The sequence below is a fragment of the Garra rufa genome, chromosome 15 (assembly GCF_049309525.1).
Source record: "Garra rufa chromosome 15, GarRuf1.0, whole genome shotgun sequence".
NCBI lineage: Eukaryota > Metazoa > Chordata > Actinopteri > Cypriniformes > Cyprinidae > Garra > Garra rufa.
This window is the reverse complement of record NC_133375.1, coordinates 282,049-301,137: the sequence shown is the minus strand read 5'-3', so window position 1 is coordinate 301,137 and position 19,089 is coordinate 282,049. Positions and strand designations below refer to the sequence as shown.

The 19,089-nt window shown below is 37.2% G+C and overlaps 1 protein-coding gene across 1 annotated transcript in view; it reads left to right on the top strand.

Annotated features, from left to right (window-relative positions):
• Nucleotides 1-19,089, top strand: part of pdlim2 (PDZ and LIM domain 2 (mystique)) — a 95,025-nt gene that overhangs the window by 37,605 nt on the left and 38,331 nt on the right. Inside the window, exons 4-6 of the mRNA XM_073819239.1 lie at nt 5,543-5,606; nt 7,843-7,991; nt 11,305-11,377. Coding sequence (XP_073675340.1) covers nt 5,543-5,606; nt 7,843-7,991; nt 11,305-11,377 — 286 coding nt within the window. The remainder of the gene's footprint in view (nt 1-5,542; nt 5,607-7,842; nt 7,992-11,304; nt 11,378-19,089) is intronic.

The following is a 19,089-nucleotide window of genomic DNA, read 5'->3' as shown; positions in this document are numbered from 1 at the left end:
AAGATAATTATTCGTGTGAAAATGAAAAATGAAAATTACCCTATGATTTACTCATCCTCACATTATCCTGGGTGTATATGACTTTCGATTGAATACAATCAGAGCTATTAAAAAATGTCCTGGCTCTTCCAAGCTTTGTAATGGCAGTGAATGGCTGTTGAGATTTTGACGTCCAATAAAGTGCATCCATCCATCATAAAAAGTGCTCAACACAGCTCTGGCAGTTAATAAATTAATAAAATAAAAGCAAATTAATGTATATTTTTCTGACACGCATGAATCAGTTCGCTTTTTATTAACCATCCAGAGCCACGTGGAGCACTTTTTATGATGGATGGATGCACTTTATTGGACTTTAAAATCTCAACAGCCATTCACTGCCATCATAAAGCTTGGAAGAGCCAGGGCATCTTCAATTGTATTCGTCAATAGTCGTATACACCTAGGATGGCTTGAGGATGATTAGTTAAATCATGGGGTAATTTTAATTTTTGGGTAAAATGTCCCTTAAATGCAATTAATCTGCAGCATTGGATTTGCAGACACTGACTCAAATATTTAGTCAGAACTATCTAGATTAACTAGAAGTATCTGTTTGGCCACCTGAGACAATCATCAACAAACATAATTTTTGCAGTTACATTTGGTAGCATTAATAATACAGAAATGACACACTCAGCTTTGAAACATTTTGGTTGCGAAAAAGATTTTTTCCTAATCCATGTTGTAATATATAATGCCATTGTTGATCCCAAACAATACTGGGTGGGTTGTAGACCTTAAATCATGTCAATATTTGAAACTATTGAGCAACTGCTAATTTATGCCCATTCTGCCAGAGCTCAATGTACAGATAACCTGTTCTCACTTTGTATATAGGGATAGGTGATATAGGCTTAAAATGTATCACAATAATTTCTCGTATTTATTGCAATATCGAGATCAATGACGATAATTCAGGTAATACCGTTTCTTTAGAGAAAAGTATTATCTTTCCTATTTTTACCCAGAATAGGGTGTTAAGCATTCCTGAGCACACACGTAATGTAATGACGGTTTAATTCATACTAGAAGCCGGAGGTCGCCCTTGCGCAGAAACTCCACATATACATAGCAAAAGTAAATGCATTGACCACTCTCTAAGAAATCTCTAATCCAGTTATCGCTGTAACAGAATAAAACGCAGATATAGAAATTTTAACTGAGGAAACTTAGTAAACATACGATATGCTTTGTCTGTGTTCTTCAAGAAGTCTTGGGTAGTTTATAAGGATAAAGTGTATTTATAATGCAATGCTAATTCTGTCCCATTCTGTGATATGAAACCACATCTGATCACAAAAGGTTGTTTTAAACACTCAACTATGTTATGAAGTTAATTTGGATGAAAAGCATGTCAATAAATGGTATCTTTGTTGGACAACACGTTTGTAAACAGGCTCATACACATGCAAAACTGTATTGCGCACTACTTTAGTACATTTATTTAAGGCTCAGACCTATTTTTTTTTTTGTTGGACTGCACAGCTTTGACCAAACCAATTCCAGATTGTAGAAGGAGCTCCTCGTTTGTATACTACTCCTCAGTTCCCCACAGCCTTCAGCCATGTCCACACAGAAATGTCAACAACTAGACTTTATTATCGTTATTATCGTGGGAAAACTAATTCTTATCGTGGGGGGAATTTTTACCAGAAACGATATACTTGCATGTCTCTGCCCATCCAACCACTGTGTTATAGTGTAAAAAATAAGGAACCAGGAGTTAAAGAATAACATGGATAACTTAATGTTGTGTGTGTTCTATAGAAGTTGTGTACGAATGCGTGTAGTATAATACAAAAACAAATATGTGTGTGTGTGTAATATATATAACCTGATCTCATGACGAAAACATACCTGTGGGAACTTTTTTCACAAGACTTGACATTTCGTAACATATTCCATGTGAAATGTCCACTGAGATGTGCTAAGTATGGTACATTTAATGTGACATTATTTTTGTACGTGTCACCGCAGTTCTGACTTGAAATGACTTGAAATGAGTGGCGCTATAACTCTGGAGGTCATTGCACACAGAGTCCGAAATTTTTGCACATTAAAAAATAAATACGACCTCACATTGTCAATCTTGTTTACACACTGCCTCTGAAATGTTCGTCCGTTATAAAAAAAAAGTTTGGTTAAGGTTCGATTTTCTGCGTTTTCACATCCGTAGCAAGCATTTAAACAAAAAAAACTAAAATAATGCGAAATGCATACAAAAATTTTTGAGTGTGCAATGACCTCAATGCTTCATGACGTTTTAAAATAATGTACCATCGCCACTACACCTAATCCTACCTGATAGTATGAACAAAAGCAAATGTGACGTAAAAACGCAATCGCAAGCATGCCGTTTAACTTGTTTTGCAATCTCTCATCTTTCAGCTCTTTTATCGTGAGTCATGTTTTTCATGGGATTCGTACCCAAGCTTTTTTCACCCGAAAAACTAAACATATGGAGCTGTAATCATACTGTGTACAAAAACGATTACCAGTGCTCTCTGTTTTACCGCCTCTAGTGTTTCTTTCTGTTGGAAACTGCAGCGATATGTACAGTCAAGCCCAAAATTATTCATACCCCTGGCAAATTCTGACTTAAAGTTGCTTTTATTCAACCAGCAAGTTTTTTTTTTTTTTTGACCGGAAATGACACAGGCTTCTCCCAAAAGATAATGAGATGATGTACAAGAGGCATGATTGTGGAAAAAAAAAATTCTCAGCTTTTATTTACATTTGAACAAAAAGTGGCATGTCCAAAATTATTCATACCCTTTGCAAACTGTCACAGTCTATGGGAAAATCCAAAGTTCTATACCATTCCAAATAGTCCAAGCTGTTCTAAAGCATCCTAATTACCCTTATTAATTAGGAAAAGCTGTTTTAATCAACTCAACAGGTGAAAAACAGAAGCTCTCTGCTGTTGGTTTGTGGACAGTCATGGCTAAGACAAAGGAGCTGCCTGAGGACCATTGTGGCTGCTCACAAGTCAGGAAAGGGCTATAAGATCATATCTAAATGTTTTGAAGTTCCAGTGGCTACAGTGCAAAGTATTATTACAAAATACAAGACGTTCCGCACTGTGAAAAATCTCAGAGGACGTGGTCGGTAGGCAAAAGTGACACCTGTGATGGCCAGGAGGATAGTGAAAGAGGTAAAAAAAGAATCCAAGGATCACCACCAAGGCCATTCTGATGAATCTGGGCTCTGCTGGTGTCAACATCTCAAGGCAGACAGTCCAACGGACACTGCACACTGCTGGGTTCCACGGACGCAGACCAAGGAAGACACCACTTCTCCAGATAAGGCACAAAAATGCCTGCTTGGCCTTTGCAAATGCTCATCTGGACAAAGAAGAAGACTTCTGGTCTTTCTTTTTTTTCATCTGTCAGATGAAACAAAAATTGAATTGTTTGGCCACAGTGATGTAGCCTTCATTTGGCATAAAAAAGGAGAAGCCTTCAACCCTAAGAACACCATCCCCACTGTCAAACATGGTGGTGGGAAATGAATGTTTTGGGGGTGTTTTTCAGCCGGTGGACCAGGGAACCTAATCACAGTAAACGGCGCCATGAAAAAGGAGCAATACATCAAAATAATCAACAACAACATCAGGCAGTCTGCAGAGAAACTTGCCCTTGGGCACCAGTGGACATTTCAGCATGACAACGACCCAAAACACACAGCAAAAGTGGTGAAGAAATGGTTAGCAGACAAAAACATTAACGTTTTGCAGTGGCCCAGCCAGAGTCCTGACTTAAATCCAATTGAGAATCCGTGGAGGGAGCTAAAGATCAGGGTGATGGCAAGGAGACCCTCCAACCTGAAAGAGCTGGAGCTCATCGCTAAAGATGGAGACATGCAAAAAGCTAGTTAGCAATTATAGGAAGTGTTTGATTGCTGTAATAGCCAATAAAGGCTTTTCTATTTTTTATTAAGAAGGGTACGAATAATTTTGGACATGTCCATTTTTTGGTCAAAGTAAATAAAAGCTGAGAATTTATAAGATGTACATCTTATTATCTTTTGGGAGAAGCCTGTGTCATTTCCGGTCAAAAAAAACCTTGCTGGTTGAATAAAAGTAACTTTAAGCTAGAATTTCCCAGGTGTATGAACAATTTCAGGCTTAACTGTACTTACTGCATTGGTACAGTATGTATTTCAGGTCTTGCAAAAAAGTTCCCACAGGTTCATTTTCATCATGAGATCATAGAGCAACCATATAATCACTGATGAATTTGGCAAAGACTGCTTTATCCCTCTCCAAAAATTTGCATTTCATAATTTGCCATTTAAAATACCATCACCGCAAGGATCAAAACACTGTTTCTGCATTTAGACTCATCCAAAGCTCATCTCCAGACCACCTCAGCTTTGAGCCAGAAAGGTGAACGGGGAAAACCGAATACACAGTATAGGAGGAAAGAATAAATCAAAGGATGACATTAGGATGAAATGGAGTGTAACATAGTAAGAGAGATAAAACAATTGCAAGCAGAAGCAGCAAAAGGTAGTCAGAGAGTAAAATGAATGTGTCCGCTGGGCTGCTCATGTCTTGTTTTTACTGGCAGCGATGAGAGGATGCTCTCCTTAAGCCCTTGCAGTAAAACATCTCATTAACGGCAGTGAAAAAGAGCTTATTTGGAAAGACTCATCCAATTCTAAGGCTTACATCAAGTCTCTGACTGTTTTAAGTGCTGTTTTAAGTGTTTGAAGCGAAAATAGTTCAACAAATAAACCAGATTATGTCTCTGGCCAAAGTGAATCCATTTCCTTAATTGGTGAGCTTTTTCCTATACAAATGAAAGGCTACAAGCTAGAGTGGGTGTTTATGTAACAAGAATATTCAAGAATAAAATAATAATAGTTTCCCGAAGAGATCTTGGCTTCCTAAGGTATAAGGGAAGCCAGTTTGACTGAGGTACGTGAAGACGTAGAGTACCGGCTCTGAATCAGGCCCTTGTGTGGCATTCCTTCCTCATGAAGCTATAAAGAGCGTTCTGTACCAAACATATGCCAGGGATTAATTTTAAGATAAATAAACGTTTTCAGACATGCGGTGCTTCCTGGTCAGGGGCTCTGCTAATGTATTTAAACAAGACTGTGTTGTCTTTTCTCTGTCAGATTTCATCAACTTACGTTTAAGCTTGTTCAGCCTTCTGCATTTTGTTAAATGCATCACTATCCAAAGTTCCAGCGGACGAAATAAATGGCAGTATTGAGGGGGATTCTTTCTGCTTGTGTCAGTCTGTTAGATTTGCTTTCAAGTTTCACGATAATTAAAAAAATTATTTTGCTTTTGAAGGAAGTTTATCCAGCTACCTTATCAAAGCAACTGTATCTAACTTCTAAAACATGATTGTGTCTCCTGGTTTATGCCAAATTTGTCCAGAAACTAACTTATAAAGTCACGCTGCATTGCACTAAAGGTACAGGTAGTTTTGAGGAAGTTTTAAACAATATAAATGCCTTGAACTAATGTTTGTATCTTTCCACACAGACCCGCTCCTCCCACTCCTGGTCAGACCAATGGAATTAAAGAGCAACTGGTTGGCCGCTTCCAGGTTAGTAAAAAAACAAATTTTGTAGGAAAAGTTCACCCAAAAATTAAAATTGTCATTGATTCATGTTGTTCCAATATGACTTTGCTGCTACTGTGGAACATCATAAGGTATTTTAAGATTTTTTTTGTCCATATGGAAGTCAATGGGAACCAAAACTGCTTCTTTTTTTTCCTCATGATTCTCTGCTTAAAAATAGGAGAAGGACAAAATCGTTTGCAAAATCCTTTTTTGGGTGAACTGTGCCTTTAACTGTACACTGTAAAAAAACAATTTGTTGAGTCAACTTAAAATAATTTGTTACCTGACTGCCTTAAAATTTTAAGTTTAGTCAACTCAAAAAAGTTTAGTCAACTTGAAATGTTAAGTTGTACTAAGTGACAGCTTAGATATTTGAGTTGATTCAACTTAAAAAAAAAAAACTACGGCAGCAGGGAAACCAATTATTTAGAGTTGAATCAACAAATCGTGTTTTTTTTTGTTTTTTGTTTTTACAGTGTAGATGTTTGGCAAATGCAAAGAGACTGTGCTTATGATTAGTAGCTGAAGGAATGCTATAATTAAAAATAAAATATTGTTAATTTATATTTTTTTTTACATTTTTAATTTTAATGTTATTTTTAAAAATTTTAAGGACCTATGAAATGTGTTGTATGATTTCTCAGATTTTATTTTTACCTACATTATGTGTTTTCCATTTAATTTTCTGGATTCCATTTTAATGGTTTCAGAACATTTTAATAATCAAAAGAATCTCCAATTAATTGATTTTATATAAACCCCCCCCCCCCCCCCCAGAAATACTGTTGTGTATTTTTCTTTTTGGTAAATAAATTCTGGTAAATATTCCTTAAAAATAATGTTTTTATAATAATTGTATTAGTAGTAGTAGTAGTAGTAGTAGTACTAGCATTACATTAAGTAATATATTTCTGTCACAGTTTCTTCAAGTTAAACCGAACTTTAATTTTGACAGGTTGCTGTGAAGACCTTTAAGTTTTTGTTGGCATATGATAGTTTGCGATTAGTTTTTCTCAAAAGAAAGGCTAAAATGCCCATGAAGTGACTCTCAGAGCAGTTCTAGAGATTATGTTCATGTACTCGTATATTCAGAAACGGAAACACACAAATTGCAGGATTCGTATTTAAATATAATTTTTGCGGCTTAATATTCACAGATACTCATTTTGATTTAAGTGTACCAACCTAGTTTTGATTTATTCATCCAAAAATTGGCAAAATTCTGTGACATTCTTTTTTTGACCAAATAAATACAGCTTTGGTGAACATAAGAGACCTCTTTCAAAAACATTGAAAAGTCTTGCAGCTATTATAATATTAAAGTAGCAGCATACACTCTTAACAATAAAAGTGCTTCACGATGCTATAGAAGAACCTTTTTTGTCTAAATGGTTCCATAAAGAACCTTTCTGTTTCACAAAGAAAGAAGGTTCTTCAGATTATAAAAAGGTAAGAAAGAGATGGTTCTTTAAAGAACCTTTGACTGAATGGTTCTTTGTGGAACCAAAAATGGTTCTTCTATGGCATCGCTTGAAGAACCCTTTAAAGCACTTTTATTTTTAAAAGTGTATATTTATCTATAAATTGTTGCTGCAAAAAGCAACAAAACCGCAGTCCATTGCTGTTGCAGGCCTGTGGTGAGTGTCGCCCTACTATACTGTTGGCCCAAGCCTTAGTGTTCGGTTCTCTTCTCAGATTTGCATTAGAACATGCCTGGTATCTATTAAGAAAAGTTCAACCACTATCTGCTTATCAAAGATTTATAGTTTGTCAGGTTGAGTTCAAATGAGATATTTAAGTCTGTATTTCTCACTTTTACATTTTCTGTACAACAGTAATTCTGCATGTCTGTATCCATGACATGTGAAAGGAACTTGGGAGTGTTATAAATCAGACAGAGTTCCTGCCTTTTAAATGCTAAAGGGACTGCTTGGCGGGTCTGTGTTGTAACAGATACTGTGATCGGAAGGATTGTGAGCCCCACAGGCCTCGTAGTCCTTCTGTACAACCATGTGAGAACTTGTGAAGAAGCACACATGAGAGTTTAACGATAAGTTGTTATAAAATTGAAAATAAAATAAAATAAAATAAAAATAAATAAATACATTTCCATTTTATAGGAAAGACTGTTTGGTGCATAGAGTTCTTTGATCAGAACAGATTAATTCGAACTCAAATATCTGTTATTGATATGTTTTTTTCCCCTATGGTTGTGCAGGAGGCTGTGCAGGTGAGTCGAGATGAGAACCAGAACTACAGAGAGTACACCATCTCCAGCCCAGCCTCTCTGTCACCTGGCCCGTATTCACCTGAGCCACCACCCAGCCCTGACCGCAAAGCGGGCAGAATCACACCCACCAATAAGAGGTACAACTACACAATTTTACTGCTCTGCCGAGGTTTGCTACTGTCACACTGATGCAAGGACATGGTTTATGTTTATACAATGGGATTGCATGCTGGCAATGTTTGGAGCAAACGTTGCCTTTACATACTTGCATACATGTTTTAGTTTTGCACCTTGATGCAGTAATGCTTTAAGCAGCCTGTTTTCTCTCTGTGGTCCATTAGTGTTATTGGTAAGGCAAAGAACAAGACTGTAGAACCTATTTGAATTCCCCATTAAATCAACATCAATTTTTTTTTTTTATGGATGTGAAGACGCAGAAAATCGAACCTGATCCAAAATTAGTAATTGTTATTGATAATGCAAAGAACAAGACTGTAAGGCTGTTACAATGCAAACTCCATTAGGATTTGTGTTCCATAAAGATCATACTGAACCTTTAATTACTTTGTTACTTCAAATGTTCAGCTGTACAAACAGAGAGAGTATTAAGCTAGTGTGCTCCAAAACAATGACAAAATTCGCATTTACAAGATATAAGTGTTAAAAACATAAAGTCTCTTACTTCCGCCAATATGGATCAACGATTTTGATTAAACTTTTTGTCCAATCAAATGCTCTCTAGAATCGGAAGTGTCCGCCCCCAACACTATAAATAGGCGCCGAAGCTGTGGCTGAAATCATATCTTGTTCACAGTATTATCTGTATGGTGAATGACACGTAGTGCACTATGTAGGGGATAGGGAATGATTCCATGCGAGTCGGCGCAGACCATAAAACGTATTGGACCCATTTAAATTCTGCACAGAATGCTACATTTTATAGCAATAAGGATGAGATTGTGGCTATCATACGCTTTCAAATGTGGCTTTACCGAGCTCAACGGCTCTAGCCCAAGCTGTAATTAATAAAAGGGCAAGCATGGATATGGATATGTCCCGCTCTGTCTTCCTGTTTCAGTTAGAATTACATCAACACATAGAATAACACTTAGCACTTCATATGACTCTTATGTCCAGTGTAAAGATCATTGTTTTTTCAGATCATCGTTTTTTCAGGTTTTTCGTATTTGTCATCCTTTCCTATTGAAAATTGAACCTGATCCAAAATTAGTGTTACTGATAATGCAAAGAACAAGACTGTAGAACCCATTAAAGGGCTGTTACAATGCAAACTCCTTTAGGATTTGTGTTCCATGAAGATTTTGGGCATTTTGTTCAGCTGATGTCTTCATGACTGATGCCTCATACTGTACCTTTAATTGCTTTATTACCTCAAATATTCAGCTGTACAAACAGAGAGAGTATCTGTAACAGAAGTGTTTATGAAAGCATTCTCCATTCATTTAGAGTAGATTGTATATGTTGGATGACAGGAATTTTTTTGATATTAAGCCTGTCAACAAATGTTTATTTTTCTTCAGTTAAAAACAAAGACATATTTAGCAAGAATGTACAAGCTTCTTTATTATATACAATAAAAGTGAATGCTGAGCACGCCATTTGAAGTCCCCATCAAAAAAATCTACATCAAAGTTTTTTGGCTTTTAGTATGAATATGTCAGCCTTAAGGTTATCTATAAGTTAGTGCGCTAAAGTCAGCGCTTCCCTGCAGCTGCCGTTCCCGGTTGCTGTAGAAACAATCGGCGCTCTAAGACGTGCGCTTAGTACTGCGCATGCGCACTCGCTGATCTGGCCTGAAAAATAAGCGTTTTTAATGCTATTGGAGCACAAGGAACCATATTTATGGGGAAGTTCTTTTTTGCCTTAAAGGGACTTTGTCCTTTCCTATCTAAATGCTTGCTACAGATGTGAAAACGCAGAAAATCGAACCTGATCCAAAAAATTTCATGACGGACAAAAGTTTTGGAGGCAGTGTGTAAACGTGATTGACACAACGTGGGGTCGTATTTATTTTTTAACATGCGAAAAGTTCACACTCATTGTGCAATGACCTTAAGTTCCAACAAAATAGATTGTTGCATACACTGAGGTTTAACAAAGGAAACTGTGATTAGAGCTGAAAGTTATTGTACAGGATGCATGTTAGGATGCCTCGGGAGCATAGACTGTAAAAAATATGGACGTAGTATCCGTGACGTCACCCGTAGGATTCTGAAGCGCTATTTTGAAGCCTGTAGTGGGCGGGATTCGGACGTCGCCATCTTGGAATCGCGTCACTCCCGGGTTAATCGAAAATGGCGCGACAGTGGTGACAGCAGCGGCAATTCCCCTGTCACTCAAGTGGCCACGCCCTTAATTATACTGAACTTTAAGGCTTAATATAACTTAAACGAATGAGTTATAAAAAAATTCACCCCCTCACAGTTGACATGAAGGGCAAAACTAGCTATATAGACAAACCATTTTTTGAACCAAGCTGTAAACATACTTTTTTCTGCTGTAAATTTGGGCATTTTAACATGGGGAGTCAATGGGACTGACTCCCTTTTGCAGCCAGTCTCTAGCGGCCAGTCGATGAATTGCAGTTTAAGTCACTTCCGTGTTGGTTTCAATAGAGAGAGCGGGAGGTTGCCGCTTGTTCGGGAGTCCTTCATAACGTTAATTGTGAAGAACTTTTTTTCCTTCAGTCAGTCAGGGCAGTCTGCAATGAGTTGATGCAGAGGAAATAGGTCATAGTTCAGCACTTAACTACAGGTGAAATACACACAGATGCAATCTTCTACCTATTCTCCTCAGATTTAAGTGTCTAAGTGTCTGAACTCTGACTGACTGAAACACATTCAACATTTCACTGCTGGTAAAGCTCATTTGATTAGATTTAGTGATGGATTATGATTGCATTCATAAATTATGGATTAAATAAGCAGAACTTGCCAGTTGCCTGCATTACAACACAGCATGGTGCTGAGAAAGTAGCTTGTTACTTTTGATATCGCTGGCCCAATAAAATATATGTTGTACATGTTTTTCTTTGATTAAATAGAAAGTTCAAACTAACAGTATTTATTTGAAATGGAAGTCTGTTCGTCCTTGCTGAATAAGTAGTATTATTCTTTAAAAAAAAAAGAATGCTAGTGTATATTATACAATAGTTATTGTAGAGGTAACTGCCTGTGGCTCATGATTTACGTCTTTTCATCTTGACATTTCACATTCTTATGTTTGCTTTTGTTGAGTTTCTTGGTTCATTTCTACTTGCCATCTGAATCGACTAAAAAAAAACCTCAAACTGTATAGCTAAAGTTCATGTAACTGCAACCCATTTCATGTCAGTTGTAGTTTGCTTCAAAACTAACTTGTATTCACCACCAGTTTAGAAATGTCTCATGGTCTGCACTCATTAAAACTAAACATTTCTTTATTTTTCAGTCTCCCGCTTCATTCCTGGTCTTCAGAGGAGAAGAACATACAGAGTCACAGACTGTCCCGACCCCTCTCTCAGGTAGAGCCACTCTTTTATACAATATAAACCTGAAGAACAAATAACAGATCTGAACCAGAGAGTATGGTTTGACAGGGGTTCCTTTGTGTTGATGTATGACCTATTGAAACAGAAGTCAGGGCGGCACAGTCTGAGGAGCTCGTTCTTGTTTTAAATAGCAAGTAGCCTTTACACAAATGAGATCTGGAGCGCTGATTGCCAGACGTCTTTTGTGGTGAAAACCAGAGGGTTCTACTTGTCCCGAATTCAATCAGTCGTGAAAAAGACAATAACACCATGTACTAGACTAACCAAACGCAGTGTGAATAGCCATTTTTGTCTGAACCAGCTGCCGCAACAACCAACACAACATTTTGTTGATTGGTTGATTAACCCTCATGTTGTGTTTCAGTCATTTTGACCCAGAGATGGTTTTCTTTTTCCAGAAAATGATAGTTAATATTATCATATTGGACTCAAACTTACAGACTTTGCTTACAGAGTATAGCAGCTTCACAAAAAAATCAAAAACATTTTCAAACTTTGTTCCACTTGTGGACTTATTTTCTTTCAGTTAGCACAGGTTTGTATTTCTTTTTGGATCTGATAGATTGAAGGCCTACGAGAGGCAATATATCTAAAATCATCATGATATAAGTAATTTTATTTCGCAGTAACAATATATATCACAATAAATATGTGACCCTGGACCGCAAAACCAGTCATAAGTAGCATGGGTATATTTGCAGCAATAGCCAAAAAGTACATTGTGGGTCAAAATTATTTTTTCTTTTATGCCAAAAATCATTAGGATATTAAGTAAATATTATGTTCAGTGAAGATATTTTGTAAATTTCCTGCCGTAAATATATCAAAGCTTAATTTTTAATTAGTAATATACATTGCTAAGAAATTCAGTACAACTTTAAAGATGATTTTCTCAATATTTTGATTTTTTTGCACCCTCAGATTTCAGATTTTCAAATAGTTCTCAGTAGTTTCAAATAGTATCTCGGCCAGATATTGTCCTATCCTACCTATTTTTCTCTTGTTGTTTGATTAACATGAATGACAGACAGCAGGAATATTAGACTGCTGTCACTTTAAGAGCTGCCTGGATCCAATATACTGTTACACATGTGTTTTCTTTCTCAGTTGTTGGATTTCACTTAAGACCTAAATTACAGTTTTACATAGACACTTGCAAAGACAGGCCTTTTGACACATACGAGTGTATGTATTAAACCGTTCAAGGCCTATAAAGCAGCAAAATAACTTGGTTTAATACTCCTGCACTTTTGCATATAGCGAAATTAGTTGTCTTTCACTGCTGATTGCATTTCAACAGCTTAAAAACACTTGCTTTTGAAGCCCAATGCTTAAAAATGCATGCAAATGAGTTTTCGTGGCTGTGTTGCACAGTGTTACCACATGAGCGTGTAACTGTGATAGAGATCATAGTCGAAAATTTCTACCAGTTGACAAATTTATATCAGTAAATCGTGTCTACTGCTGTGTACCCACCCCTAGGTGCTACCATTAATCAGTTAAAATACAAAACCTGTGCTAATTGAAAGAAAACAAGTTGAGAAAAGGATTGAATCCAAGATTTGGTGATGATATAGCTGAAGGAGAGATTTACAAGCAATCTCTAAAATGCAGTCATAAATTATAAATATATTTGATGACTTAAAGTTTATTTTTAAGCTTGTGGTCAGTTTTTATACTCCATGTGAATAAGTACAGGTTGTCAAAAAACAGGCAAGTGAAATTGGAGAGATGAGGTCTGGTAAATGTCAATGTTGCTGGGATCTGCAGCGGAACATTGATGTTAGTTCTGCTTAATGCATCTGAGGAGCTTCCATGTGTGTTCATGTTCATTGTACATGCTACATTGAGTCTTCTCATGGAAGAGGATCGCTTAGTCCTGCTCCTGAAATGTGGCTCATAAATCCCTTTAGTCTCTGGCTATATATGACTTCATGGGAAAAGCAGGTTTTCAGTGGCACAAATTGACTGCGATGCCTCGTCTCAGGAAACAAGATTATGATTTCCATCCCTAAATACCATTCGTAATAAAAGGGTTAGCATTTCCAATATTGTCATAGCACGCGGTGAGTACATAAACCTTGAAAAGGTCATCTCGCCATGCGGACGCTCATGAGAGTGCAACCTGGAAGTGGTTAATTTAGAACATCATTGAAACAGCTTGGTTGACCTTTCTAGTAGCTTCTTTTAACCTCAGGCTTATTAGCATCATTGGTAGCGCATGCACTGCCTACGAGGTTTTTATTATTATATGAGTAATGCACTTATTAGTGCTATTTACCGCATCTTGGTGGATAAAAAAATGGGACAACGGGCAATAATCTGAAGGGAAAGTGCTCTAGAATCTGTCCCAAAAGCTAAGATTGAGCAATTGAAGTTGTGGGAAAGTTATTGCGAGATATGTCTGCTATTTAGTAACGGACTCGGTCCCACAGAAGTTTCTACAAGGCAGATGTCGGAGCAGGAAAAAACAGACAGGACCTTTGATGGCTGAAGACATTCCAGTCATTTTATCAGTGCTGTGGATGTTAAATAAACACACATTCATGACACAGCTTATTAAACTCAATAACATCCCAATTCCCCCGTCAGGAACGCTTAGTCCTTTTTTTAAAGACTGCTGTTTGAATGCTTCTGAACGAAGCTCATGGGAGGTCTGGGACAAGTCAGCATGAAGACAGTGACATTGAGCACTGGCCTTTGTCAACAAAAAAAATCTCAATATACATGTATGCTGTGAAAAGTCCATGCAAAGCTAGGCCAAAGAATAACAGGAAATGTTCTTTAAAAAATGATAATTCAGTAATGTACTTGTCCCAATGCAGTTAAGGGCAGATTGCCTCGTTTGGACTTTTACAGCCCTAATAGCATGGATGTTTCCAAGGCATTTAGTCGATATGAGTTTTCATCTGGACGCTAGTCGCTGTCTGATATTAGAAGGACATTCAGCAGATGTTTGCAATGTTTGTGCTTTAGAAAGGGCTCATACAAGGTGCTTAAATTGCTTGGAGTACTTGAATTTAACTTGAATTTAACTTTAAGATAGTGACACTGAGCACTGGCCTTTGTCAACCAAAAAATCTCAATGTAGATGTATGCTGTGAAAATGTCCATGCAAAACTAGGGAAAAATAATAGCAGGAAATGTTCATCCAAAAATGATAATTCAGTAATGTACTTGTCCCAATGCAGTTAAGGGCAGATTGCCTCGTTTGGACTTTTACAGCCCTAATAGCATGGATGTTTCCAAGACATTTAGTCGATATGAGTTTTCATCTGGACGCTAGTGCTTTAGAAAGGGCTTATAAAAGGTGTTTAAAGTGCTTAAAGTACCTGAATTTGACTTTTTAAAATATAAGGCTTGTAAAACCCCTGAAAATAGCAATATTTCTGAAGAGGTGCTTGAATTATTGGTAGACAACAATCTTTTAATGAAGAGAACTTAATACTTCTTTTCTTGTTTAAGTTAATGTCATAAAACTATCGAGCTAAACCATTAATATTACTCACAGTGTTGTGTAAACATGGCTGAGGATGCTAAAAGAGGAGCAGATTAACCAAATCAATTAAGTGAGTCATTTTAGCTCAAACCGCTCCGACTTTTTTCATTTTAAGTGATTCACTAGCAAAGATCAAATTAAATGAGCCATTCATTTTCGAGTTTCAACATTTTTTGTAATTTTTTTATAAACCATTGCGTCGAAACATGATTCACTTTTTTCATTTCAAGTGATTCACTAGCAAAAACCAGATCAAATTAAATTTAAGGAGCGCAGATTGCAAATCATTTGGTTCAGAACGGGACATCAGAGTTTTGCTAAACCTTTTTTTTTCTTTTCTTTTTGTTCTTAAATAGTAGAAAAAATTAAACCATAAGTGAGGTCTTTGATTCAAGACCTTGAAAAAAAAAATAGTGCCTGAAGGGTCCTGGAAATTTATTTAATAGTATCTATATGAACCCTGTCTAGAATGTATGTGAATCAGTTTTTCTTAAGACATTTTTACACACAACACTTAAAATGAATCACAATTAAAGGTTGTATCAGCGATTTCTAGCCTAAAACATAAAGTGTCAATTTCAGCTGACCTTTCTTCACGATCCGCTCGCTGCCTGCCCCATAAATTGTCTGTGAAAAAAACGCGTCAGGGAGGCGGAGTGAAAGTCCACAACACCAAACCCCTGACGCTGATTGGTTGGAACACTGTTTGTTTATCTGTGGAAAGGTTGGTAGTGCCGATTGTTTTTTTGGCATATCTCGGACCCTAGGCTGACCAGAGAGACGCGGTTTTTTCACAGACAATTTATGGGGCAGGCAGCGAGCGGATCGTGATGAAAGGTCAGCTGAATTTGACACTTTATGTTTCAGGCTAGAAATCGCTGATACAACCTTTAAATACACCTATGTGCATTTTGAAGTATCGCATCAGAAACAAGTCTTGTTCTTGATCTTGTTGCACAGTATCTGAAATGTTGTTATGGTCATTCTGAAATGCCTGAGCAAAGTCTGTCATCAAAGTATTTCTGTATAATTGCCTCCCAGAACTGTTTCACACGACTGCGTTATCAAACAGCAGGCATCCACCTCTAAAAGCAATGCCCGCATGTTTCTCTGCCAGCAGGAGGCGCTTTTGGGGCGGTAGAAACAGTGGTTTCCCCTGTAATGGCTGCGCTCATGACCGCTACTTTATCAGATAAAATGAAAATACCATCAACAATTTTCTAAAGACAGTCGGTTCCCTTCAAAGACACATTCATATAAAACACCCGCGCTGTTTTGATTTTAAAACGTGCAGTGCTCCTGTTTATTTGACCATCAAGTAAATCAATAAAACAAATAAATCAATGTATGGGAAACACTAATAATGTACAAAACAAAAGGCAGTTTTTGCCTTTTTCTGTCTCATATTGTCTTTTTGTTCTAACTCTGTATTAGAGTTCAGACCACATTTTATGACAAAATAATTGTTATGATTTTTGTTGGCCCAATTGTGCAGCCCTAATCATACATTCTCTCACAGTCGTCCCACCAGTGCACATGTGCGTTCAAGGAGAGTGTGGTGTAGACGGAGCCTTGTTCAAGACACCCTACTTGCATGCCACTTCCAAAGTATAAAATATCTCAGCCATTATTTTGACCCACAGTCATCCAGCTTTGGGCCTCCCAATAAATCTCAGCCAACCGTCCAGTTAACCCTGTTAATTTACTGCCGACACCAATCCAGCCCAAATTAGGGTCGTCACCTTCTGTTCTCAATCTCTCTCTGCACAATCAAAGCATTTTTCTCATTCTTTATTCTTTCTCAGGCTCTCTCATAACATGTATGTTACAGGGTTCAGCTGCATCTGTTTTTCCGATTGTTTCGCCTGAGTGTACGGTTTTAGTGCAGGGATGAAAGGCTGGAGTCAGCCATGCCAAACAATGGATTAGATATATAAGGGAAAGTTCTGGATTAAATGATGCTGAAAGGCAGGAACAAGGAAGCAGCCAATGAGGTGTAGCAGTAGGGTTGATTTGCTGCCACGTCTGTGGTCAGAAACACTGGATGCACAAACATGCACATAAACAGTCGGCTTGCTCTTTACTGTCAGTGGCCTCACAGTCTTTTATGTTCGTCTGTCATGAGGGTCTGTTATGGGGGACTTTCGTATAATTGTGGTATCCGTTAGATCCCAGAAGGCACTTTGGTGCCAGAGAGGGTTAGGTTCTTTGCCTCACATATTTCTACTGGAATTTTAAGATCCGTTCAATCTCTCTCCTCGTTTTTCATCCTCAAACTGGAATCCCTTCAGTCCTGCTTTTTCCTCTCCTCTTCTTCAGGGAACGCTTGCATTCTTTTACTCTTAGTTGTCTCCAGCACTTAACATAGAGAGTTTTGGCATGATGTGCTAGTGTATGTGTGGTGCCCTTTCAAGCAGCTTCTACTCGTAATTTTGAAACCGTGTGGCATTATTGCTGAAATGATTGCTCCTTTTTGTGTGGTTTGGCTGTTGAAGTTAATGGAAAGCAGGATGTATACTCAAAAATGATTTTTCTTTCTCTGTACTTAGAAGTACTTACAAAGTTCCCAGAACTCTTCAGGTGTTGTTTGGATGGATAACAATTTAAAACTATATCCTGACAAGCTTCAAGCTAAATTCTACTGTCAGAATGTGTTGTACTCTTGTAAATGCATATCAAAGACTGACACTGAAGAGAAGAAATTGTTGAATTAAGTTATTTTGGTTTTCTTTGTTTCTTGTAGTTTCATAAGATTACTGATGTTACATAGACCAGCGGTTCCCAAATCCAGTCCTCGCGCCCCACCGCTCTGCACATTTTGCATGTCTCTCTTAGTTAACACACCTGATTCAGATAACCAGCTCATTAGAAGTGAGGTCCGTGCAGGAACTGCGATCCGATTGACATGGTCCCTGCAAAGTGTTCATTGCTCCCTGCTCCCTAAGCGGGGGAAATCTGTTTACTACACTTCGAAACATTCATTCACATATTTGCGCTACGCCACCGCATGTAGCGTCTTCACACACAGATGAAATTTACTAGAGAAGTGTGACATAAGTGCATCTGTAAATAAATGCATTTTAAATTTACGTCTCGCACGCTTTAATAACCTTCAAATGGAACACATACGCTCGCTTTGAACTAATGAATAATGGCGGAATATCCTGTGATGTCCACTTTGAAGGGCAGTAACGTTGGACTGGAACAAATGTCGGAAGCGATGCGTGAAACACACAAAATGTGCAGAGCGGTGGGTCGCGAGGACTGGAATTGGGAACCGCTGACATAGACTATTTTAACAATGTCCTTACTACCTTTCTGGGCCTCGAACGTGTCAGTTGTGTTGCTGTCTATGCCTGATCAGAAAGCTTTTGGATTTCATCAAAAATATCTTAGTTTGTGTTCTGAAGATGAATGAAGGTCTTACAGGTTGGGAACGAGGGTAAAAAATTGACAGAATTTTCATTTTCAGGTTAACTATCTCTTTAATCTACTGCATTAAAGTACATTGAAATGACTGCATTCAACAAATTTACACTAAATGCAATAAAATAATAAAAATAACTTTAATTCAAAAACAGATGCTGCTGTATTTGAGGGGATGCTTAAAATTCAATTAATGTCTTTTTCTCACCTGACTTTCTACTATGGGATTTAAATATATGTGGATGAGCTTTTTTTTATATATATATATATAATACTTTAAATGATTAATTTGAAATATTTTAGTGTCTTGTCCAGTGGATGCAACTTCATGCTAACATTATTGCACTTTTTAATGTTTAAATAATTCAATTTGTTTACATTATATGCAATAAGAGTCAATTATTGGATTGCATTTGTGTAGAAACTAATACAAAGTCCTAAAAGAATGCTAACTAAAGCATAACCAAGCTGAAATTATTAAGTTTAGGGATGCACAATAAATCTTACCATTTGATTTCTTGAAAATGGTAATAATAGCTAGATTTACAATATTGAAAAACTGTAAAAATGCACCATATCAGGCCACAAGAATGGTCCTTTTAGAGATTAATTTATCTGTATCAGGAAATAATAATTATTCAATGTTTGTCAGCGGCTATTTGCACTAAGTGAAAATAGCATATTTTCTTAGCGATAAATGCTATTTACTTTAAGTGCAAATAGTGATAAATTCTATTTACACTGTAAAATAGCAATATTT